Source organism: Hyaena hyaena, unplaced genomic scaffold (genome assembly GCF_003009895.1).
Source record: "Hyaena hyaena isolate Hyena2069 unplaced genomic scaffold, ASM300989v1 scaffold_151, whole genome shotgun sequence".
NCBI lineage: Eukaryota > Metazoa > Chordata > Mammalia > Carnivora > Hyaenidae > Hyaena > Hyaena hyaena.
In genome coordinates, this window is record NW_024080783.1 from 2,192,215 (window position 1) to 2,218,472 (window position 26,258).

At 42.0% G+C, this 26,258-nt stretch overlaps 1 protein-coding gene across 10 annotated transcripts in view; it reads left to right on the forward strand.

Moving 5' to 3' along the window:
* DENND1A (DENN domain containing 1A) overlaps window positions 1-26,258 on the forward strand; it is a 500,247-nt gene that overhangs the window by 236,372 nt on the left and 237,617 nt on the right. For all 10 annotated transcript variants that reach the window (XM_039239000.1, XM_039238996.1, XM_039239002.1 and 7 more), the window contains 3 exons: window positions 2,817-2,886; window positions 8,014-8,094; window positions 13,259-13,312. In XM_039239000.1, coding sequence (XP_039094931.1) covers window positions 2,817-2,886; window positions 8,014-8,094; window positions 13,259-13,312 — 205 coding nt within the window. The remainder of the gene's footprint in view (window positions 1-2,816; window positions 2,887-8,013; window positions 8,095-13,258; window positions 13,313-26,258) is intronic.

Sequence of the window (26,258 nt, forward strand, 5' to 3'; positions counted from 1 at the left end):
ACGGTGACGCTCTGCATTGCAGACTTGAGCGGTTGCATAAAGGTAGCCAGCGGGGCAGGCCCAGGGATGTTTGGAAACTGCTTTAGGTATCTAGGGACGAACAATGTAATGGAGTGTTTGCTTCCTGTCTCTGCACCGGGAAGTGGTGTTTACTCCACGATGACAGACACGCGCAGAATGGAGTGGAGGGCCTCCGTACCCTCACCTGCACCCTCCCTCGCCGGCAGCGCGAAGCCCTAGTGCCGCCACTAATGAAGTGATCCAGGAAACGCCACTGGATAAAGTTCAGCTGTGAACCCTGGCCTCCCAACCGGGGAAAAGAGGGATCCTTTGAAGAAGAAGACAGCTGGGTTTGGGTTTCCAGACCTTAACACTGCCATCACTGGATATTCATCTGTCAGTGAACAGGGGACGACATGTGGGGAACAGTTGTGTCCGGTCAGGCCAGAGGGGGGAAGAAATGGCTGATCTCCAGGGTGACTGCAAAACCTCCGTTGGCTGAGGGTTCTGCCTGGTGTAGCCAAGAAGAATTGATTCGGTGAGGTGGAGACCGAGTGGGAGAAGCTGGGCACTATCTGCTGTGGTCCCCTTCCCTCAGCCCCCTAGCAGCAGAGGATGCAGAGGCTTGAGGGACAGGGCCCATGCTGGCTGGTCAGCTGAACCCAGTGGCAAAATCTTCTCCCATGTGTACCGTAGTCCTGACTTCCTAGAGAATCCAGCCCGCTCCCCATCACTTCATCAAGCATTCCTAAAATGACTTCAGCTTTTCTCTCATTTGCTCGAGGCCATGGTTTGCTTGCAAGAAAATGTTTTTTCTTCTTCCTTTCCTCCCCTCCCTTCCTTCCTGACTTGGAGTTGCTGGATTTAACTAGTGGCACTTTTTTTTTTAAAAGGGGGAAAATTTTTTTTTTTTTTGTAAGCCTTGGATGAATTTGTTTACTAAGAGTCCTCTAATCTGGGCAAGAGTTTTCATCTGAGGGGATTTATTGTTCCCACTATAATGGCTTTTAACTCAGCCGAGGTTTATTTAACAGAATAGGAAGGGAGAAACTTATCTCCTCCCTAATCCCTCTTGAATGTTTACATTGCTCTGCCAAAGTAAATGCTGTGTAAAGTGGCAGCAGTCATTTGCTGTGTAATAGTCAATATGCAGCTGCCAGAGCTGATTGAAACATATTAACATAAGTGATAATACTGTCATAGAAGTGAAAAGTTAAGTTGCTTATCAGTATATTTTGATAAGCTACTTAAATTTTACAGTAGCATGTGCTGGCTTCAGACAGACGGTAATGATGGAGAACTGTGCACGTTATCTGTCCCCCGGATTGCCTCTCACTTCATCTGTTACCCTCGGCCGTACAGCTGGTAATCTGTACAGGGTGCTGAGTTCCCTCTGGCCGGCGGGATCAGTGCTCCACTGCCGTCCAGCCCTGTCAGGAACAGACCCTGCGAGCTCAGCAGGGCGGACGTGAGCAGGACAGCAAGAGCTTGCTTGGTACTACGCTCTCCTCCTTTGACTTTCTGTTGCTTCGGAAACGTTTCTGATGGAAAACAAAGCCATTTAAATTAAGTGACAAAACTTCTTGGGAGGGGAGAGATAGTTCAGCAATAATACCGTAGCATTCACGGGCTTTTTGCTCTTAGTCTTTGTTTAGTTCTGTTCAGTCAACACCAAGCACGGGGCTCCGTGCTTGGCCCTGGGAAGAAGAAGTGAAGAAAGATGTGATCCTTCCTGTCTGTGCACAATCTGTTAGCAAGACGGACACGCCATTGAGTGCCACGTGGTGTGTGGAATGTAACGGGGAATATGCATGTGACCAGGGCAGCACAGAGAAGAGGGAATTAGGGCATCAGGGGCGGGGGGGGGGGGGGGGGGGGGGGGGGGGGGGGGGGGGGGGGGGGGGGGGGGGGCGGCGCACAACGGGGAACATTAGGAGGGTAAGTAGAAATCAGCGAGAGTAGACCATGAAGGTCAGAGGGAGGAAAGAGCCAAGTGTCTGCAAGCTCAGGCAGGATGCCTGGCCATTCTCAGAGGGAGGCTGCAGCGAGAAAAGGACGCATGTGGGGAGGTAGAGAGGGCAGCCAGAGACAGTCAAGGACCTGACAACGAAGAGCCTCCAATGTCAACCGAAGAAGTCCAGTAGTGATGGGGCACCACTGCAGGAGCTGGGTCAGTGTGCCACTTAGACATGCATTTTAGCAAAAGACCATTCTTGAAGCCCCACTGAGGGTAGAGTCAGTTCAGGACCAGACTGCCCTCGGAGCAGCCTGGTGACGACCCAGCAGAGGGCAGTGGGGACAGAGTCAGAGCTGGGCCTGCAGTAAGTATAGAGGGTGTGTGGTACAGGTAGGACATCTGATGTATCATTATGACTGGTTTTGGGCTCATGAGGCCTTTGGGACATCTTGTAGGCGGTAGCGGGGAAGTGCTGCGTGTAGCCCGTGTGGCTGTGTGGGTCCAATCATGAGGCACTTGATTAGAGGCTTTCCTGGGAAGGGTGGGTGTGGTGGGGGCCTATTCAGAAATGGTTCCTGATTGCAGAGTCTGCTTTGAATTTCTTCTCTGTGAACCTGTTCTAGCTCTGAGGCATGGGAATAATTTATAATGGACATTCAATCCTCTCCCTTACATAGACAATTTTTTTAAATCCCAGAAATAATTAGCATTCTACTAGTCTGTGTTTCTAGGAGGCTGTGACAGGAAGCCTTTTCAGGATGTAGAGGAAAATCTGAAACGTACCAGTCTTGCATTAGCTCCTGGTTAAAGTTTTTGACCTGCATACTAATGGTTCGTGTTTCTGCCCTTCTTTCCCCAGCTATCTCCCCTGGTTCGAGGTATTTTATAAGCTGCTTAACATCTTGGCGGATTATACGACAAAAGGCCAGGTATTTACCTTGTATTTTATTCTTTTCAGCAAATAACTTTAACATTTTGAGTATTAAAGTAATACATGCCTTATGTTTCACCAAAATGTTTACCAAAAAAGTAATGCATGCCCATTATAGAAAGTTTGGGAAATTCGGGAACTAGGAAGGAAGAGAAAATCACTCCTAATATGTCTCCCTACCATCCTCCCCCCACCCCAAATAAGAATCGCTCATATTTGAGGATGTTTTCTTCCTTTGCGTTTTGAGTTAAAGAAAAAATAAACAGACCCTTACCATTCAGAGTTAATATTCACAATATCTGATATTCCCAAGCAGCCTTGAAAGTTCATGACATGTATTAAATTATAATTTTGCTGAGGCAGAAATTTGAATTGCTCATGTCTTGCTGCAGGGCTCAGATCTGTGAATAAAACACTGAACTAGCAAGTGACCCAGCCACCTGTCCCAAGTCCCCATTTCAATAAGGCTTTGTTGTGCTCTTTCAGTAACTTTTTTAAGGGTCTGGAATTTACTTAAAAAGTTATCTCTACCTTCCTGTACTTTTGGAAGAAATGATAGGCTGAAGTGTCTTCCATGGATGTCAAGGGTCAGTGGGAGCTGTGTTTAGACTTTCATAGCTCACATTTTTCAGGTGCTATAGTAACAGAAAGTTTCCTCATGCTAGTAAAAACACTGAACATTTTTCATGCCTGCATAGCACTTCATCATGGACCTCGGAAGCACTTCCCTATTGCTGGTAGTTTTTATTATTTGGGACCCCCTCCCCCACAAGTAGAGCCATTAGCAACTTTAAGCATAAAGCATTTTCTTCATTTTGGATTATTTCCTTAAGAGGAGAATCTCAGATGGGTCATTTTAAGGGCAGTGGACATAAACTTTAAAAAACATTTGCCAAACTGTTCTCCAAAAGAATTGTACCATTTTCTTAAAAGATCCCCTTTGCTGCCAATGTACGGGAGTGGCTGGCTCGCCAAACTCTCACCAGTATCATGAGTCGAATTCACTGTTTATCTGATAAGTGAACAGTCTCACTGTTTTAATTGCATTTCTTTGATTACTAGTGAGTTGGATATTTTTGCATTTATCTTTTTGTAAATGGCATAAGATTTTTAATTGGTGATATGTTATTATTCAGTGCTACAAAAAAAATTTTCCCCCTCACACTTTCTACAGAACATTAGTTCTAAGAACTGCTTTATACAAAAAGGCGCCGTGGTTCAGCCATATTGCAGCTGGGGAGAGGGAATGCAGTGTTTCATTTTTGTCTCCTTAAGATTCGTGTTCTGGTGGTTCTAAGAAGGTCCTGCAGTGGAGAAATGTATGTTATCAGTACCTCCCATCTTGTCTGGCCCCAAACCCTTTATATTCCATGACAAATAATATTCTGAGATACTAGTGTTGACCGGAACCTACTTTAGGAAATGCTGTTTTAGAGAAAAAGGAGAAATTGTGTGTATAATCAATAAATCTTTCCTTCAAGCTAGATTTACTCACCAGCATTGTATTCCAGAGGCCACAGTAAATGGAAGGAATAACTAATAAAAATGACCCTGAAAGGATGTTCAGGTATCAGAGAAATCTGTCACAAAGGAAGTGATTTATTCTTTAATGAATGAATTCAGAGGCCATCTTGGGTTTGTTCATTGATTTCTGTTCACAATTCACTTCACTCAAACATTCAGGTTTTCACTCACATTTGAAAGACGTCTTTAGTAAATAGAAGTGCATCACATGTAAGCTCTTAACAATCAGAATTGGAGACTGACTCACGTATTTTTTTTTCTTCCATATTTATGCCCCAGTCAGTTAAAACAAAACATAGTAGACTTTTAAAAACATGTATTGTGATACAGGAAAGTTTGGGTTTGCACCACCCATGCGTAGGGGAGATAGGGTTATTACCCTGTAAAATTGGTGTACCGGTCCTCTGAGCCATTGCCCCAGGAAGGACCCTGCCTCTCAAAGTGAAGCGTTGAGATCAGTGATGTGTTTCAGTGGAGTCTCTTTCCACTGTACCCAGTACTCTTTCTATTAAATTCTTCCTGGTTAAATGAATTATGACACAGATGAAAGGGAATCTGTGTACAACTGGCTTACTTGTTGGCAAGACGTGGATCATCAGATTAGAACAGGAGGGAAGAGCTTTTATTGAAAGAACAGAATACTCTCCCCAAATCCAAAAGTCACTGGGAAGTTAGGCTTCAGCAGGGAGGAGAGGGGGGCTTCGGGGTGGGTATTGACCATGATGGCTCAGAGTAGAGTGTTAGAACCTAAGCCACACGATGAGGGTGTCTTTCTGGGTCACTGACCCCTTATGGTTATCAGACTGTGAATGGGGCATGGAGGGCATCCCTCTGGAAGAGCTGGCAGGGATTGAGGAGGGCATCTGAGCCAGAGCGTAGCCTGGCTAAGAGCGTCGGAGCCTGAGGGATGAAGCGGTTGATTATGTGGGGCAGTAGTGGCATTGGCTTGGCACCAGATATCTGAACACTAGCAGGATCTAGAGGGATCCACAGGGGAAAGGGGACAGCAGTGGCCCAGCACTGGAGGGTTGGAGCCCAGGGTAGAGAGGGCATTTTTGTTGGGAAAGAGTGAATATTGGTGGCCTAGCACTGGATGTCCATATTCAAGCTGGGCAAGAAGGGCCCCTGGGTGGATAGGGTCAGCTATAAAAGATAGGTGACGTACAAATAAGTAAATACATTAAGAAAATAGGACTGGTTGTTCACTTCTGTTGAATTTAGTTACAACTATGAAAAGGAAGGAAACTAGAAGGATTCCTATGTTGGACTGGAATTATACCCATTAGTATTAACCAATGGCTTTCAATATATGCGATAGGTATAAAAATCAATAGATTTTTTAAAAATGTTTTTTTACTTATTTCTGAGAGAGCGAGAGAGAGAGAGAGAATGAGCAGGGAAGGGTCAGAGAGAGAGGGAGACACAGAATCCGAAATAGGCTCCAGGCTCTGAGCTAGCTGTCAGCACAGAGCCTGATGCAGGGCTCGAACCCACGAACCGTGAGATCATGACCTGAGCCGCAGTTGGACGCTTAACTGACTGAGTCACCCAGGTGCCTCAGAAATTAATAGAGATGTGTACACTGTGGATCTGTGTGTAGTATATTCTCTGGCTCTAACCACTAAGAGAGTCTGGGGTTAGCCATACCCAGGTAGCAGTGAGCACACCTAGTATGTAAATCATCGTTTCTAAATAACATTTTCCACTAAAAGGAGCCAGAACTGTCTGAAGAAATGTTTAATTCCAGGACTAGGGCAGGGAAAGTATAAAATGAGCCTGAAATATCTTTTTTTTTGCCAAAAAGTGCTCCGAGGAAATGCTCAAAACACGATGGGGACATGTAAGAAAGACAAAAAGTGAGCTTGCAAGACATAAGGGGTTCCCACTGTTCCAACCTAGGACAATTTCAAGCATCAAAACAAACATTAATAGCAAAGGATTGCAGTCATTGAATAAAATAGGAAACTGTGGGTCCTCACGTGTCTGTGTGTGTGTGTGTGTGTGTGTGTGTGTGTGTATCTATCTATGCATAAATTAAAAGTTTGATGAGGAATGGGATATTTACCTAAAGTATCACTCCACAAAATGCTTGCTAAACACAGGGAAAACGAGTACCTTCATAGTAGAGACTTCAGATGAATTAATGAAACGATCAAAGTGGAACATCATCAGTAATGGAATGAATTGAAGTCTAAATCAATAGAAAACATCAAACAATTGAGAGTTATTCCACAAAACGACAGGACTCACTGTCAAGTGCCTCCGAATCTAAGAAAGACTCAAACTGTTCCAGACTGATGAAGACCAGGGAATCCTAACAACTAAAGGCAACATGTGATTGTGAACTGGATTATTTTGCTAACCAAGGACGTTATTGGCATAGTTATAAAACTTGCTGAGATCTGAGGATTAGATGGGAATGTTCTATCAGTGTTAACTTCCTGATTTTGATGATTGATTGTGGTTATACAGGAGAATGTCCTTTGTATATATGGATGATGGGGCATAATGTCAGCAACTCACTTTTACATAGTACACGAAATTAAAAAATTGCTGTCTTAACAATTAGTACATTCGAGATTTTTTGCAGCGCAGAAGTAAACGCGTGTGCATGTGTACACATTCATTTCTCTGTGAGAGACTTGAATGATTGATTATCAGAGTTTGGGTTGAAACAGGTTTTTAATCTGGACTCATCCTCGCTTTCCTCTCCTTTAAGTTTACTTCCAAAGACGGCTGTGGAGCCACAGAGAGGCCTAGGGGCTTGAACATAGAAAACCTGTGTGCAGCTGCTGGCTGTGCAACTTACTAACTGGCTGATTTGAGCACCTTCCCGAGCCTCAGTTTTCAATCCGTGAAGTGGGGTAGTTGTGAGGGTCAAACAGATAACAGATGGATACAACTGCAAGCTTAATACTATTCCGTCAGCACAGAGAATTCCACAGGGTGGGAGAAATGGCTTTTGCATAATGCTATAAGCAGTGTTCTTTTGAGCATTTTAAAAGTGAATCGGTTTTCAATTGAATAATTTGTACTGCTTTGTATTTCATTCTGTGGCTCAATTTCACTAATTAAAATGCACAGCCACCATACTGTATTGCATGCTGCTGTATGTAGTTCATGTTAACTTTCCGTAATTGGATGCTGCTGTGTACATCCAGTGAGCACTCAATAAAATTAATTGAGGGTAATGATGATGAAGACAAGATCTATAGTGTCATTGCTGTTTCTCCCAACCACCCCCGCCCTGTAAGCTGGGATTGTTTGCATTTAAAAGTTGTTGCTATGGAGTTGAGAGGGTAGGTTTGCTGAGAGCTTATGGTATATGATCCATAAAAGGCGGTCATGGTAGGTGTCTTACTCAGTAGAAAATGTCAAACTCGGTGTAGGAGGATCTATTTGGCTCTTATATCAAGCCATAAGCGGTGTCTTTTGTCCCAACCTACTTGAATATCAAGCCTATTTCTGTGCTGCGGCCAGTACCTCCCCAGACCCCTCCATCATGGGGGCCTTTAGCCCACTGTGTGCCCGGGTCTCCCTGCAGGTCTCTGACTAAGGCCTCAGCCTTGCTTTTATTACTTAGGCCTTTTATTTCTTTCAGGAAAATCAATGGAATGAGCTTCTTGAAACTCTGCACAAACTTCCCATTCCTGACCCAGGAGTGTCTGTTCATCTCAGCGTGGTAAGTGGAGGCAGAAAATTAATGATCACCCAGACACCGTTTCATCATTAACAGTAAGATGGAGTTAGCCAAACAGGATCGTCTTCTGCTGTCTGTGCCTTCCCTGGCCCTGCCTCTGAAACCTCTGGACTTGAGACAGGCCAGGGAGTGAGCTTCTTCCATTCTCTGGGATCCCATTAGGAATGGACCCCAAACGTCCCCAGGGTCCCCTCCTCCTGGTTGGCATCTCATCACTAGCATCTCCTGGGTGGCTGGTGCTGGGCTTAGAATGTGATGGCGGGCCCCATCCTGGGGCTCCCTGCCTCATGCTTTCTGCTACTCCTCCCAGCACTGCTGTGTGCGCCCCTTTGCTGAAGCTTGTGCTGTCGCCCCTCTGCCCACACTGCCTCTCTCCTCTGCTCTCAGGTAACCCGCATTTATCCTTCAGAACTCACCTTGGAGCTTATTTACAGAGAAATCCTCCCCTTGCCTCCCTCTCCCCGCAAGGCTTCATCGAGGTTTTCTCCTTGGCCCCAAGAGTCTTATACACTTGCAGTGTTTAGTCACACATCTGTTCTCTGGTCTCATCCGTTAGACTGTATGCCTCTCAAGGATAGGGCTGGAGAGAGCCTAGCATGGTTCCTGGCCCACAGGAAGAATTGTTTCTTTAAACTCTTTTAAATACACGCTGCGTGGTGCGCTTGGCTAAAAGCCCTCTGAACGGGAAGTTTCAGTCCTAACTATAGTTTTGCTGGTGACCTGAGTGATGTTAATTAAAACCTTTAACCTTGTGGGCCTCGAGCTCCTCGTTGATTGGATAAGACAGCAGAAGAGGCATAGGGGATCTTTTTCTTTTTTTTCTTTTCTTCGCATTCAGTAGTATTTAATTTTATTGTCATAAGTATCAATTCCCTTTTCTTTTTTTTATTTTTTATTTTTATTTTTTAAAATAGTTTATTGTCAAATTGGTTTCCATATAACACCCAGGGCCCATCCCCACAAGTGCCCTCGTCCATGCCCATCACACCCCCTTCCTTCCCCCCACCTCCCATTACTCATCAGTCCTCAGTTTGTTCTCAACATTCAATAGTCTCTCATGGTTTGCCTCCCTTTCCCCCCCACCTCCTCCCTTCTTCTCCCCCATGGTCCTCCGTTAAGTTCCTCCTAATCCTCCTATACATGCAAACATATGATATTTGTCCTTCTCTGCCTGACTTATTTTGCTCAGCATAACACCCTCAAGTTCATCCATGTTGCTACACATGGCCAGATTTCATTCTTTCTCATTGCCATGTAGTACTCCATTGTATAGATAAACCACATCTTGTTGATCCATTTGTCAGCTGATGGACACTTAGGCTCTTTCCATGTTTTGGTTATTGTTGAGAGTGCTGCTATGAACATTGGGGTACATGTGCCCCTATTCATCAGCACTCTTGTATCTAGGGGATCTTTTTCATATTGCAGTTACTGAAACTCTGATTCTCTAGGTCAAACCTTTGCCACTGCCTTCATCAGAATTCTCAGATGGACACCCATTGGCCAGCTATTGACTGATTACCCGGGGGGCTATTTTCCCTACGTTGTGGGATCTGAATGTTTAGAAAGTCGTGCTCCATGTGTGACATGACATCTGTCACCCCACTGATCACAGGATCCAGCTGATTTTGCCCATCCCCTTCCTCTGTCACCTCTCTGTGTGTGCACCTCCCAAAGCTGTGCCCTCAGTCCAAGAGGACAACCTGCCTCCGATAGAGGAGGGAGGACCGTTCTTCAGTCAAGGACTCGGGAGTAGCTGTGCTCTCCTGCTAGAATCTCCAAACAAGCTCACAAGGTCCATTTGTAGGGGAACATGGGGTACTCAAGCTTCTGAGACTGTAGGTACATCCAAATGAGGTGTTGCATGTGGCAGTCTGCCATTCTTTACATAGATACATGGATAGACAGACAGACAGGTCGGTCGGATAGGTAAATAGCTTTATTATAGAAATAATAGAAAATTTTGTCTTTTGGCTTCACTAGAACCAGGTGCCGCATTGATATGCAGTGGTTAGTGTATTTGCCCTCATAAAGAAAATGAACATATCTTGTAGGGTTGTTTTTTTTTTTATCATCAAATTGAAAGCAGTATTACTACCAATAACTAATAATAGATCTTCTATTTCCTAAGTTCTTAATTTCTGCCAAGTATGCATCTCCAGTGTTCAAAACAGCTCTACAGAACAGATAGTAGCATTCTCGTCTCATAGATGAGGCTTAGAGAGGAAAAGGTACTTGCGCCCGCCCGCCCCCCGCCGAAGGCTGTGTGGTTAATAAGTAAGAAGACTAGGGTTTTCAAACCCAGGGCTAACTTCCAAGCCCATGTTTTTTTCCACTAGGCCATGAGTGTTGAAAGAAAGGGAGCAAAGAAGGAACTGGTCTGCTAGAGGTTTTTTGCTCATTCTAATAGAGCATAGGAAGGAAAGGAACCTTGTTAGAGAAATTCTTGAAGGGAAGCCTGCCCGGAAAAGATGATGAAGAAATGAGCTTTAAACCTGTTCGGGTCATTGCCAAACAGCTAAGCAACCTTGCCTTTGTCCCTGTCCCTTTTCCTCAAGCAGCTTGATCTCTCCGCTTCAGTCTGTAATGACAACCGACAGGTAGCTGTGGAGTAGCCTGGCTGGGTCACCAGCTGCCGGGAAAGAAGGGCCACTCCTTCTCCTGAGTGGCTGCCAGACCTCAAGGACAAGCCATCCTAGGGGCAGGAGAAACTGTTGGGGGGAGGAGGTGCAGCTGTTTCATGCCAGTGGTTCCTAGGAATGTTTCTGACCCCCTCTGGTCACTGCATTTCACGGGTGATGGAGCAAGACAGAATCTCAAAGGACAGGCTGGGGACTACTTGGTTTTAGAATTGCGTTGCCTCACTATTTTCAATCCATTGCATCTGTAAAGGCAGATATTTGTTTCTTTACCATTCAGGAGGAATTCTTCTCCCCGTGTTGCATTTCCGATTTTGGAGAACTGGTCACATCCAGCTTATAAAGCCTGAAATGTGGGAAAATGGCAATCCAGGACTTTGTGTCTTTAGTCAGAAGAGAATAGTTCTGTGCATCTGGTATAGGCGGTTGGGAAAAAATAGAAATGCAAACTAGCAGTCGAGAAATAATAATTTTCTATTAAAATATCATTTATAGAATGCTAGGCACTTCATGGGTATAATGTTTATTCTTCATAACAGTTTTGAAGTAGATCTTAGGGTTCCCATTTATAGGTTCAAAAACTAAAGTACTGAGCTATCAAGTGAAGTTGCTTAAGATCACATAACTATTAAATGGTGACTCTGTGGTCGTTGTTCCTTCCCCCTCACTGTGCTGGCCATTATTTTGTTGCCCCATCACCATGTGGACGTCCATTACTGAAGATTTCCTGGGACTCCCCTCTAGCCATTTGGGATAGAAGTTGGCATCTCATAGCATCACATTTAACCTTGTATTTTACAACTCATTGTTAAATTGAATCAGATGTTAACTAGTTTTTGTTTAATGTTTGTTTGTTTATTTGTGTATGTGAAAGAGACTGTGAGCAGGGGAGGGGCAGAGAGAGAGGGAGAGAGAATCCCAGGAGCCTGACTTAGGGCTCTAACTCATGAAGCATGAGATCATCACCTGAGCCAAGATCAAGCGTTGGACAGTTAACCAATTGAGCCACCCAGAGCCACCCAGGTGCCCCAATTGTTAACTAGCTTTAATGCTACATAGTTTCTATTATAATACTTCATAGGTGGTATTTTGGCACAGACATGCAGCTTTTGGAATGATGCTTTGCAGAGTTGTTTTTTTTTTTCAAGTGGTCTTTTCATAATTTTTGTTTCTGCCTTTTAGTTTACTTCAAGAGACTTTAGCTATAATTTGTTCATAAAAAGTGTAGGTAAAGCAATCTGTTACAGTGGGAAGAGAATAGCTCTCATTCTCTGGACCTGGTTTCAGTTCCTGGTTCTGTTACCTGCTAGCTGTTTGCCCTTAGCACACTGAGCCTTAATTTACCTATTTGTAATATGGAGATAATATGTGTCTTAAAATTTGTTATGGAAATTAGAGATAATATTTATACAACTCCCTGGCATACAGCCTTCCATGTAGCAGTATCCAACAGTCAGTATCTGTTGAATATCAGGCAAGTAGCTCATACTATTATTGTTGTTGTTGTTATTGCAATTGTCGCCCCGCCTTTCATTTCAGGAAGTCTCTACAACCCATTCTTCTTGAGACCTACTTATTTTCCAATTATCCAGGAATGGAGGGGAGGGACTTCCTGCAGTGTCACTTGGGGGTCCAGGTTTGAACTTTGGCCGTGGCTAAGTTGACCTTCTCTGCTGCGACCTTTCCTGCCCTTTGCACAATCCCAGTTTTAATTGGCTAGCACCAGCCTATCCAGTCCTGTTTGCCATTGTCCTCCGAGTCTTTAGTAGCACAGAGGTGTCATCAGTTCAGCCTGTTGTCATTTAACTCAGGGACATATGCTCGTTACATACGTGGGGATGCCGCCTTGAAAGTTCTTTGAACAGGTCAGGCTTTCAGCTCTGTTGAGTCTCCCACTCCCTTCACTGGAGATTACACTGGAAGTCAGGAGGCATATTGGCAGAGCATAGGGGACAGAATTCTCCACTGTTAGCCATCTGTAGTGGTCTCAGTGCAGCCGACCTTCAGTTAGAGCTGTCCTTAACATCACTTGGGCCTTCGGGGCAGATTTTGCCTGCAGCTTGTGTATGGATATAATCTCAGATGCTAAAATGAAATGGCAGGTTTGGTTGGTAAGACCATTGCTGAGTGAGCCCCAGTGATACTTGGTCCCTCGAGTCCACTTGCCTCATTGAACAATAAATTATGAAGCCTGCAGCTTTCACATGTTCAGAAATGTGCAAACATTGTAGGGGAGTTTAGTCTTTAACCTTGTGGAGCTGTTCGTTTATATCTCCTAAAGAGGTTCATCTCTCATAGGAAAGAATTCCATCTACCCAGCTGATGATTTAACATGTCTGGCTGTAATCCAACATTATCCAAAGAAAATGTTCTATGGTGGTTTCCTATCAGTGAAACTTTTCCTCAGTTGAGTAAGGAACTATCTTCAGATCCCTTACTGGATTTCTGAATAATGTGCTTGTTGCATATTTTCACAAAAATAAATAGCATTTGCTTTTCTTTTCCAGCATTCTTATTTTACTGTGCCTGATACCAGAGAACTTCCCAGCATACCTGAAAATGTGAGTACTTGGGGAGAAAAGTTGACCTTTTTTCTTGTTTTTTACTTTTATTTTATTTTTTTATTTTATTTTATTTTATTTTTGTTAATGTTTATTTATTTTTTTTAAATGTTTATTTCTAGGAGAGAGAGAGAGAGAGACAGCGTGAGCAGGGGAGGGTCAGAGAGAGAGGGAGTCACAGACTGAAACAGGCTCCAGACTCTGAGCTGGCAGTCAGCACAGAGCCCGACGCGGGGCTCGAACCCACAAACTGCGAGATCATGACCTAAGCGAAAGTCGGACGCTTAACCTACTAAGCCACCCAGGCGCCCCATGTTAATGATTATTTTTGAGAGAAGGACGGATGGAGCACAAGTGGGGGAAGGACAGAGGGAGAGGGAGACATGGAATCCAAAGCGGACTCCAGGCTCTGAGCTATCAGCACAGAGCCTGACACAGGGCTCAAACTCCCGAACCATGAGATTATGACCTGAGCCAAAGTCAGACACGTAACTGAGCCACCCAGGTGCCCCTACTTGCCTTTAAAAGAAAGTAAAATGTTATATTTTCCATTATAAAAATAATGCATTACAAAATCAAAGACAAATAGAGAATATTTAAAAGGAAGAGAAAGTGTAAAGTCAAGGAGGGATCATTACTCATATTTCTCAAAGGTAATCACCTATTAACATGTTGATGTCTCATGCTATTCATTTGGGAATGTATGTTTCACATAGTTAAAATCACCTATTCCATAAACATCTGTCTATCTCATTCATAAGAGTCATATTTGTTGACTGTATAGTATTTCATTTGCTATGTGGCTTACTTAGCTCTTCCCTTAGTGTTGTATATTTAGGTGGTTTTTAGTTTTTCTGTTGTAAAGAAAATTCTTCTATATAAAGAACTTTCCTGTAAAGATTTCTTTATTCAGGTAGGTTTACTCAGGTAGAATTATATTGTATTCCCATATGCACTTTTAAGAGGGTAAAAGAAAATATTTGTGGGTATGAGTGTGAAGACCCCCGAGCCCCACCTCTTAAAGATTTTGGAGCAGTGAACTTAAGTCTGAGGGAGCAGAATTCAATGTTTGCCCTCTGAACAAGCTGAATTATGTATCTAGCTTTAAGACATATTTCCAAAATGTTTTACTTGGACTAAAAATAGTACTATGTAGGGGTGCCTGGGTGGCTCAATTGTTTGGGTGTCTGACTCTTTATTTTGGCTTGGGTTGTGGTCTCATGATTTGTGGGATCGAGCCATGCATCAGGCTCCACACTGACAATGCAAAGCCTGCTTGGAATTCATTCTCTCTCCCTCTCTCTCAAAATAAATAAATAAACATTTTAAATAAATAAAACTATGTAGAATTAAATATACATTCACCACCATGTAGGCACTTGATTACTTTTTAAAATTGTGGCAAAATATATATAACATCAAATTTACCATTTCAGCCATCTTTATGTATACATTTCATTACTGTGTGTATATATATTTCTCAAGTGGTTGTGCAGTCATCGTCAGCATTTATCTCCAGGACTTTTTCATCCTTCCCAACTGAAACTGTACCCATTAAAAATCAACTCCCCATTTACCTCCTTCCTTCTTTCATCCCCTGACAACCACTATTCTTTCTCTCTCTCTCTCTCTCTATCTCTCTCTCTCTGTGAATTTGATTAGGTATCTTTTTAAATAGAACCATACAATATTTGTCCTTTTGTATCTTATTTCATTTAGCCTTTGTGGTCCATCCATGTTGTAGCATGTATCAGAACTTCCTTTTTTAAGACTGAATAACATTCCATGGTAGGTGTAACAGCCTTCTCCATTTTGTTTATCCATTGATGGACACTTGAGTTGTTTCTACATGCTGGCTATCGTGAATAATGCTGCTATGAACATCGGTGTACAAACATCTGTTCAAGTCCCTGCTTTTCATTCTTTTGGGTATATATTTGAGTATCGAAGTACTAGAATAGTGGTATATTTCTATGTAGCTACTACAGATTCACAGAAAGGAAATTCTTTTAAATGTTGTCTATAGAACAGGCAAATTATAACTGTCAAAGTAACCATGCTTTATTAATGAAGTTATTAGACTATTGGATTGTCCTTAGATAAACATCTTAGTTGGTTGGGATTGTCAAATATATCCATAAAGTTTATTATCTATATGATCAGGCTCTTGTGGAAAACACTGCTTTCTTTTTATTTGACATGAAGTAATAAAAACTTTGGACTATCATTCCCATTTCAGCAACAATAGCTAATATTACTGGGTACTACTGCTTGTCAAATGATATATTCATGATTGCCTGTGTTCTTTCGTTTACCATTCTTACTAAGCTTAGGTGCTAACTATCATAATTATTATTTTATGTATGGAAACAGAGGCCCTGAGAACTTAATTAACATGTTCAAGACTCTACAGCAAAGAGGTGGTAGGGTTAGAGTTCAAACATTGGTCTTTTTGATTCTAGAGACTGAGCCTTCATATACTATGCTACATTTGAGCCTAATATGTGCTATATACTATGCTACACTTTGAGCCTAATTTTACCTTTCATCTATCAAAAAATTCCGTGGAAATGACAAAAGAACTATAAAATATAGTTCCAGAGGGAGCTGCCTTGAACCAAAAAATTTCATGTATTTTCACAACATAAAGGAGATGATTATGGATACTTAGCAGTCAGTAAGGAGTAGACAGTGGAGGAACCCAAAAAGAACCAGAAAAATCCTGTGAAAAATCCTGTGAAATAGCAGAAGTAGGGTCTTACCATGGACAAATAGCAAAAGGCTGTTTGTTGCGGGATTATTTTCAAATGCAATGAAACATTCATAAGAATTGAATATATCCCAGATCACACTGGAAACTTTTAAAGAGAAAAAGTCAAAGTCTTACAAGCCAGTTTGTTTTGTGGCAATACATAAGACTAGAAATTAGTGACAAATAAAATTTAAAAATATTCATCTACTTGAAATATTGACTGGATCAAAGGGGATAAGACATAAAAACCGTGTATTATTTAGACATTAATGGCAACAAGAACACTAAACAACAAAAACCTAAGGGATGCAGCTAAAATTACACTCAGAGGGAAATTCATAGCTTCTAATGCTTTTATTATAAATGAGAAACTGAGAAAGTAATGAACTTGACTTTTAGCTCAAGAATCTGGAAAATGAATAGCAGTAAAAGAGCCAACGCTAGAAAAATGAATTATAGTTTAGGTAAACAATTCTGCTAAAGTAGAATTGAAAAATAAGACTTTTTAAAAACTGAATTTTTGCAAAGAAAACTAAAGTAAAATTAAAATTATGCAATAAATTTGGAACAGGCAGTAGAAAATTTTCTAGAAAAATATAAATGATTGAAGTCAACCTAAGAAACAGGAAATATGAATATAGAACCATAACTTGAAAAGATTAATGAAGCTCTTTTGACCATCTCTATTCCCTGCTGCTACAAATGTGCCAGGTTTAGGTGGTTGTATAGGCATGTTAAGGAACAGATATTATGTAAACTCTTCCAAATTACAGAGAAGGTATGTACGTATATGCATTATACAAAAGCAAAAGAAAAAATCACTTGTAATCCCGTATCTCAGAGAAAGTCACACTCCAAGTTCCTTCCTCTTTACAATAGTACTAGTTTTCACACTGTGCAGCCTAGAACGCCAAGGTTGCTGTAGGACCCTGGATGGCCTGAGGGAGATAATTGGCTGGCTGTCCGGAGCACAGGTCCCTGCTCCTGCTTTATTCATAGCAAGTTTATTTCTAGCCACTTAAGTTGGGAATTAGGTAATACTTTGAGATAAAAGGATCCTTTTGATTAAAAAAACAAAAGTTATAGAAGCTACATTTTAAAAAACATAATGGGGAGGGGCACCCAGGTGTCTCACTAGGTTAAGAGTCCAACTTTGGCTCAGGTCATGATCTTATAGTTTATGAGTTGAAGCCCCGCGTCAGACTCTGGTTGACATCTCAGAGCCTAGAGGCTTTGGATTCGGTCTCTCTCTCTCTCTCTCTCTCTCTCTCTCTCTCTCTCTCTCAAAAAAGACATTAAAAAAATAATTTAAAAGACACAGTGGGGATCATATCAAATATATACCTTTATGTCAACTTTTTTTTATGATAGTGTATTATGGACATCTACCCATGTCATTAAAATTCGTTACAAAATATCTTTGTTAAAAACATTGAACAAGTAAGAAGTACATATAGAAAATGAATTACCATTGTCCCTCCTCTACCCCTAGTCCCATTCTTCCTCAAGTTTGTGTGTCCTTCCAGACCTTTCAGACCTTTCTCTGTGATGTGCAGTGTGTACCTGTGTAGGTTGTAGACAGTTTTTAAGACATAAATGTGATACAATTCATATTGTTTTGCAACTCACTTTTTTAGGTTAATGTATTCTGAGACCTGTTTATATTGATTTACTTCATCCTTTTTTAATGATTTTTTAATTTAATGGTATTACTATTCTTATGAAAGTAATGCATATTAATGGCTTAAAAAATCATATAATCCCACATAGTTGTTGATGAAAATTTCAAATTCTCCTTAATCATATAATCCCACATAGTTGTTGATGAAAATTTCAAATTCTCCTTACTTTCCACTTCCCAGAGGCAGCTACTTTCAAGTTTTTAGCAATTGCAGTATTTCTATCCATGTTTTAAACTAATGTGTATATATTGCTACATCTTAATTTCTCTGTCTCAGATATCACCTGTTGATTTTTCTGTGGAAGCTGAGAGCTTAGGTCTTTTACCAACTCTGAACCCCTCTCTCCCTGAAAATAACTTTTTCTCACTCACATATTTTCCCTCCCCCATTTTTCCTCTATCTGCAGAAAAACTTTTAAATCCACAATGTTTACAAGTAAGCATGTGGTATGAGACATTCGATTATGGTTGCATTTCCTTTCTTGTACAACTTTTTGTCAATTAAGAGTTCCTGGATTTTACATCTTCCTGTTTATTTTATTCCCTTCTTCTGGTGAAATGTTCTCCAGTAATTTCCTGACAAAGTATTGTGTTGGGGACAACATTTTGAGACTTACCATCACTGAAAATGACTATCCTACTCTGGTTAGAGTTGGAAATTTGCCTTTAGAATTTTGAAGATGGAACTCTGTTGACTTCTCGTTTTCCTGTTGAAACTTGGAGATTGTAAGCCTTTCTGATTCCTGATTTATTTTTTAGGATCATTTATTTGTCTCTGGTGTTTTGAAATTGTACAACGATTTGCTTTGCTCTGGGCCATTTTCATCAAATGTGCTGGGCACTTGGTGGACTCATTCAGACTGGAAACTCATGTCCTTTAAAGCTGAGAAATGTCACATTATTTCTTTGAAAAAATTCTTCTTTATTTTTCTCTTTCTCTGAGGCCTCTATGGTAGGGTGTTCAACTTTTGTGTTAATCCTCTAATTTTCTTTTCTATTTTCCATCACTGTCTTTTAGTTTTCCTTCTACTTTTTTCAGTGAATCTTTCCTCCCTGTTGAATTTCTTCTGTTATCATTGTTGATGTCATGAAGAATTGATTGTAAAGTTCCAAGTTCAATGCTTAGTACAAAAGAGATACGGCTTTTGATGGTCTTTTTTCCCTTCTTAAGTTACTCATTGTTTAATGGCATCTTGTTTTCATGAGTGCAATATTTTTTTTCCCTCATCTCTTTGACACTATTGTGTATAGATTTAAAAAATTGTTCTTCTTGCATGTTTTCTTCCTCAGTGTTTGCTCTCTCCTGTTTCGTTCTATAACTTTGATTGTAGAGGCGTTCCTCAAGTGGCTGTCCAGCTCTGTTTAGACTGAGGCACTAAAAAGATAAGTGGAAGGTCTGTGTTCATGAATGGGGCTTGTTACCTGGCACTCTTTATTGTAGATGATGGATCAGAGGCCTGGTTACTTAGGGGGTCTGCGGAGGAACTCTCAAATGTCAGTTTCAGAATCTTTTCTTTAGAACTAGTAAGTTTTGTTTTTGCCAGTGAGCATAAGCTTCACGTACCAACATTCTGGAAGCTGTGTTCTTTAAGCCCCCCTCCCATTTTTTATTTAATGCTTTATCCTCTGTCCTGTACCTGGTGTCCCCAAGCCTTTCTGGTTCAGTGTCTCCAGAAGGTAAACATTTCTTCTGCTGGAGAGGTATCAGAATGTCAGCTGACTAGCAGAGTGAGCTGGGAGAGAAGAATCTTATTTTTACTGGCACCCTTTTTCCAGCCTTTGGAGCTTCTGGATGTCTCTACTTCCTGAACCTTTTTGGAGTTCTGTGGCCTGAGCTGGGCTTGAGCTTGTGCCCTGTCCCTCTGCCCCAGCTTTTGTGTTCAGCCTTTTGTGGGCTGCCAAGTCATCCTCCTTGAGTTTTTCAACCTCACTTGGTGCTGTTGGTGCATTGGGCCAGATAAATCTTTGTTGTGTGGATCAATCTTGTGTGTTGTGGGGTGTTAGCAGCATTCCTGAGATCTGCTCACTATATGAGGATAGCACACGTCCCTACAGCTGTGACAGCTGAAATGTCTCCAAGACATTGCCATGTGTCCCATGGGGGGTGAATGACCCAGCTTGAGAACCATTTCTTAAGTAACATCTGCTTTCTGACTTCTAACAATTTGATCTCTCTCTTCCAAGAACGTTTTTTCTCCTGTTCTTTGGGGTTTACGTCTTTTAAAATTCTTTCACTGTGACTTTTCCTGGGGGGTTACTAAAGAGGAATGGTATCAGAGAGAAGAGATAAATACATGTGTTTAATCTACCATATTTTACTGGAAATCCCTACAGTGTTTTAACTGTGCCTCTCCTACTAATAGACGTTTAGGTGGTTTCTAATAATGTTAAGGCAGTCATTGCCTAGGCGAGTTTCATTATTTTAATTTTTTTAATTTTAAGGACTGAGAATTCCTTAACTTAAATTTAAGGTACCTGAAACTTCTGATAATTTCTTAGTTTTCAAAACTGTTATAACTGAGGTTTAGGAATAGGTTAGGAGGGGAAAAAACCTGTCTTCTTCATAGCCTCAGCTCCAATTCCTGTCTGCATTGTCCCCACCATTTAAAAAAAAAAAAATTTGCATTCCCTCTGCTGGTTTTGCCACTAATGAACCAATTCCCTGTGTATGACCCATTGTCCCCTAAATCCTCCTTTGCAAATCGGTAAAAGGCTGTCCTTGTTTGTTTCTAAGCGGAATAATAAAAACAATCTGCCAGACTCCTAACATACATGGTTCCATTTAAATCCTTACAGCTCCTCTGTGAGAGGTAGACGTGAGCCCCATTTTTTGTATAGGAACCCCGGGGCCCACAGACCTGAGGTTACCAGCCCAAGGTCTGAACCTAAGTGAGGTGTAGTGACTGAGGTTGGTAAGGAAACCAACCGTTTTGTTTTCATTACACCCGCCTGCCTCCCTGCAGTTGACTTTTGATATTCATGAGGAAAGAGAAAAAAAATTATTTTTCATATCTCAAATATTAAGCGAAGCAGGAAAGCTTTTCCTCTAAGGAGAATCTGAACTTTTGTAGGACCAATTTGTGTGATTTTTGACACAGAGTCAGTATTGAGCGCTAGCCATGTTGAAATTTGCATTTTAATCTCTTGGTGATTTTTCAAGGATTAATTTAAAATGACTAAATTGGTGCATTGCAGATTGAAAAAGCAGTAACCACGGGGTTGTTAATATGACATAGTCTGCAGTAGTGGAAGGAACATGAGTTGTGAAGACAGCCAGACATTGGGTTCCACCACTCAGGGACCTTGGACTTACTTACATATATTCTCTGAGCCCCCGTGTCCTTATGTAATTAAAAAAAAAAAAAAATGGGAGAAACAAATGAAGCATTGAATGTATAGTTCCAAGTTCAGTGCTTGGTGCAAGAGAGCGATGGCTTTTGATGGTCCTTTTCTTTCCCTTCTTTGCATTTTCCTACCATTCTAGTCTTAACCTTTTTAGGTCTGTGTTGTGGCTAAGGGTTAGGGCACATTACTTTTTGGGACTTGTGTTTCTCTGGGTTTTTGCTAACATTTTTGGTTGTGAAGATAATTTATTTTCATGGAGTGTGTATCTGACTACACAAGTCTCTTAGCAGGTGCCATTGACATCATAATTTTTGAAGCTTAGAAATGGTGCCAGGATTGAAGTCCAGGACTCCAGTGCCTATAATATGGGAGCTTCTGTAAACATTTATTGATTATCTCCTCTGAGGGGCATACTGAACTTCAGAGAATAAGCAAAGAAAAGGATGAAAGGGCTTTGGCACAGGGAATTTAATTACGTCACCAGAGAATCTTGTTGCTCTGGACAGCTTCAGAGACCAGTTAATGTAAGAAAGAGATAAAGGAGCTAGTATAGATTCAACACTTACTATGGATCAGTTCAGGCAGTATTTATATCATGGAGTCTGCACGGCAGCTTGCAGTGTGGTTGCTATCCCTGCTCTGAAGAGGAAATGAAGCCCAGAGATCTGAAGTAACTTGCCCCTAGTCCTCCAGCCAGTACATGCTAACACCGGGCATCACACTCAGGTCAATCTGATCCCAGCACAGAGAAGCTTCTGGGTCCTGGGCCTTAGGCTCCATGGCTGCCTACACCCTTCTAAGAAATTGCTCATCGGTAGTTTAAGTTCTGTAATTAATTTTGTGAACATGTTTAATGTCATTTCTTCTTCCAGATTGAGAGGGATTAGTATTTTTCCATCGCTGCATCTCTGTAATTAGCGCTTTACCTAGAACATAGTAGTGGAATGACTGAATGGTTCGCTGACTGAGTGAATGAATGAATGAACAGTGCAGTCACCCCCGGGAAAAGGGAAAATAACAATTCTTTTCACTTGGCTTTTGGGTCGGTGTGTCTGCAAGACATTAATGAAAAGCAAACAGAAAATTCTTTCCACTTTTTAGATCACTGTTGAAGTTAATTCTCATCAATCCTACAATTTCTGCATAGAAATATTTTCGTCCTTTTCACTGAAAAACTATCAGTAGGTAATTGTTCATCACGGTTTTTCTCTATCAAGATAACACATGTAGGAGTGAATTTTATACAGGCAATAGTCAAATGAGCATAAATCTTTATAAATCTTAAACAGTTGACCTGCACTAAAAAGAAATCACAGATCAGGAACAGATAGATAGTGATAATTACATTGTAAACTGGCTGTAGAAGGGATTTTTTTTTTTTTTAGCAGCCAGGTTTTGAAGTTTACTTTTGATTAATGAATAATCATAGAGACATTCATTTGGAATATTAAACAAGCCTGTCTTAATTATCTGGTCAGTGTCATACCAAGTGGTTAATGATGCAGGAAAAGCATGTAGAATGGACAGTTACATATAACATTGCCCAGACTCCACTTTGTCAAAAGATGTACCATGATATAGAAAAGATTTATGAACTCATCGTGACTTTCAAAAATAAACAAAGTTGAGGTGGTACTGGAAGGCCTATTATCAAGTACTGAGATTGCAGAGAATTCCATTGTTGCTCTTAAGAGTTGTCAGGTAATTGTTTATTCTAATGGTTTTTCCATTCACACAGGAGGGATAAAAGTTGACCTCCGGGTAAACCCTGCCTTCTTTCCTATAATATACTTCTCTGATGTGGTTGCTTAAGTGAGTTTGTGGAATTCTTTCGCAGACAGATTATTTTAGAATACAAATTTATAATTCTCTTTTAAGAATCCCACACAACGAAAGTAACCTAAATTCTTAAAAAAAAAATCAATTGAGGATTCTAAAGGTTTACATTATGGTAAAATAATCTGAGCAAGAGTTATTTCAGGAAATAAGACCCATTGGCAAAACCAAGCCTTGGAAGCCTCCTCCAGACACTGTACAGTAAGTCTTTATCATCTGTACTGTGTATGAAGCCGAAAGTCACAAAGACTAATAAAATGACAGACCGTGGGGCGGACTAGCATCTGTTTCGAAGGCTCCAAGGAGTACCCAGCTTAGAGTCGGTTCTTTGGTTTGGGGATTATCTCATTTCCCTAAGGTATTGAACTTAAGACGCTTTTTCTCTAAGCCCCACTATATCCCCTCCCATCCTTGGCCCATCCCCCCAACCCCCCACCTGCTTCCTAACCCCGGGCGTGGATCACAGTGAGCCTGAAGTCCCCAGCCACCTGGATCGGCACAGGAGCCAGCAGGGATGGCTAGAAGTAAGCAGCCATTATGGGACTTCTCCTGGGGGAAATGAGGTTTGCCAGGTGCCTTCTCTTTCTCTTTGTCTGGATTTAGAGCCACAGAGGGTTAGAGCTGGAAGGGACCTTCACCGTCATCTCTTTGTAGAGATGAGAAATGGGAGCCTAGAGAGGCTAAGGAGCTTGTGCAGCACATGCCTCTTTTGAAACTCAACTTCAAGGCTATTTTGACCCTGTTAACTAGAGACCTTTCTTGGACCTGAACCCTCCCCAGCCCAAGTAGTGGTCTGCTTCATATCCCTGCTACCCAGCCCTACACAGTGGGCCCATAATGAATGCTAGGCAGTTAGGAGAATGCTCACAAGGCACATCATTGATATGTAACTGAAATAATGCTTGAGCTCTATGAATAGAAACAGAATGTCTTCAAACCTAAAAACGTACTGGCACTGAGAAAACTGAACCCTTCTGAGTATGGACACTGGAAACAGTCCCTCTAAGCAAGATTTTCCTTCCCAGTAGGTGAGTCACACACAGAACTAATGGTCAGGGAAGGAAGGGAGTGGTGATTTAGATGTAGCCATGGTGGTGTTACAATCCAGGACACGAGGCCCAAGACCAGGTGAGCAGCAGCACCTTGCCTAACAGGACCGACAGTTCGTTAGAAGGAGGACTGGTCTCTCATTAAATGAGTAGCCTGTTCCCCTGAAAAACTGGGCAAGTGTGGTACTCTGTAACCTGGAAGTCTGGGTGTTGTCTGAGATTCTTCCTCCTCCTCCACTTCTCAGGTCAAATTCATTATCAAGTCCTGTGATTCCACTTTACAGAGATCTGTCACATCCATATCCAAAGCTTTCATCTCAATAGTTTCTTCACTGTAACCATTCTTTCCGGGAATATGGCAGCAGCCTGTTCACTAATTGTGCTGCCTCCTGCTGGCCTGCTCCTGTGCGTCCTCCATCGGACCTCTAGGAAGATCTTTCTGAAACACAGATGTGATTATAGCATGATCCTTCAGCAGCTCCCTCTTACCCACAAGGAAAGGCTAGGCTACCACAGCATCTGCACCCAGTCCCCCGCCCCCAGCCTGTCCTCTGCTCTAAACCCTCCTCTTCATTGTATTGAACCACAAAGAGCCCTTCTCTCCTTCTTGCCTCTGTCTCAACCTGGAATACACTTCTCCCTGTGTCCGTTGGTGAGAACCCCTGGTGAGAGACCCAGACCAAGTATCTTCTCCTCTGTCAAGCCTTCCCCTCACATCCATCCAGCAAAGTTGAATCTGCCCTTCTCAGGCAGCCCTGGTGTATGTGCAACCTGGGCCACAGTACTTAGCACATCATACTGATGCCATTCCCATCCCCAGGCTAAATTCCTGGAAAATGGGGATCATCTTTTTTCTTTAATCTCTGCAGGCCCAGCTCCCAGGATGGTACTAGACACATAGTAGGAGTTAAATAAGTTTGTTGATGGGCTGATTACAGGAGACAGAAGGGGGAGGTTGAAGATGTAGTCCCCCTGAAGCAGCGTGCTAGGAGAGTGGTGTACCTTGTGTCCTTTATAAATATAGGCTCATAGTCTATTCTGGCTGCAGTCTCGACCTAGGACAGCTTGCCATGGAAGTCCTGTCTTCTCCTTGTTCCCTACACTATTGTCTTACCCATCAGAGAAATATGATTGAGCTGCCTGTGAAATCAACACCTGCTTCTGTATGTAGCCTCTCCCCCACTACCTGATGAACAAACCACCTATTTCTTTACCCTTTTAATAATGTAGCTATAGATACCTCAGACAACTCCCAGTCCCACCCCCCTGCTGTTTTATCTGACTTTGTGAGTTGCTAGTGTCAATTTTTTTTTTTCCATGAGCCCTTCACCATTGATCACTTCATCCAACTCAGACCCAGGTTTTCTGACATCAGTGCTATGTTCTTCCTAATACACCACCTTGTCTGTCTTCCAGGCTGGTGTGTTCCTCCTCCTCCAGCTAAGGAGTCTTAGTCAGTGCTTTCTCTACTCATTGATTCTTCCATCAAACTGCTAGGTGATAGGCCATGTCATTGTACCCAGAGGGATCTCAGTCAAGTGACCGAGACCTACTTGTAACTGAGTGGTTATAAGATAGAGACAAAATCTCCGTGCCTGCTTAAAGTGGAGGAGCTTGACAAATGAGGAATTGAGGAAGACTTCCAGGGGGAGGTGACATTTCACCTGGGTCTTGGAGAGTAAATGGGTGTCCTCAAGGAAGAGAAGAGCACTCCAGGAGGAGGAAACAACATAAGTAAAGGCCTGAGGGTATGAAAAGCCATGGCAGGTTTGAGAGATTGAGGACTGGTGGGGCTTGAGCCACTGGATCCCTTAAGGGACAGGGGAGAAGACCCCTTTCTCCAAGGGGTTTTCTTCAGAGATGAAGCGTGATAGAAGCTGTAAATGTTCCCTACAGCTGCTCCCAAGGCCCGCTGTGCCCCACAGGTGCTCCCATGGCTGAGCGACGTTCCTGGGGCTGTCGCCACTCCCACCCACTCCCACCCGCCTGGGCGGGTGGCTTCCCAGAAGGAAAGAGGCAGGGGAGGAAGCAGATAAGAAAGACAGCTTCTGTTTAGACACAAATATCTTGGTAATCAGCACAGATGGGATGAGAAATACCAAAAAAAGTACATGACAGTTTAGAGAGAATTTGGCTAAATGTTACATATTTTTAACATACCTGTGTAGAGTTTTTGGAACAAGCACCTGAATCCCTCAGAACCTGATTGGGCTTGGGGGTTATGCCTTGACCAAGTGGTGTTTTTATTTCAGAAAAGCTTCCTTCCCCATCCACAAAAGTATC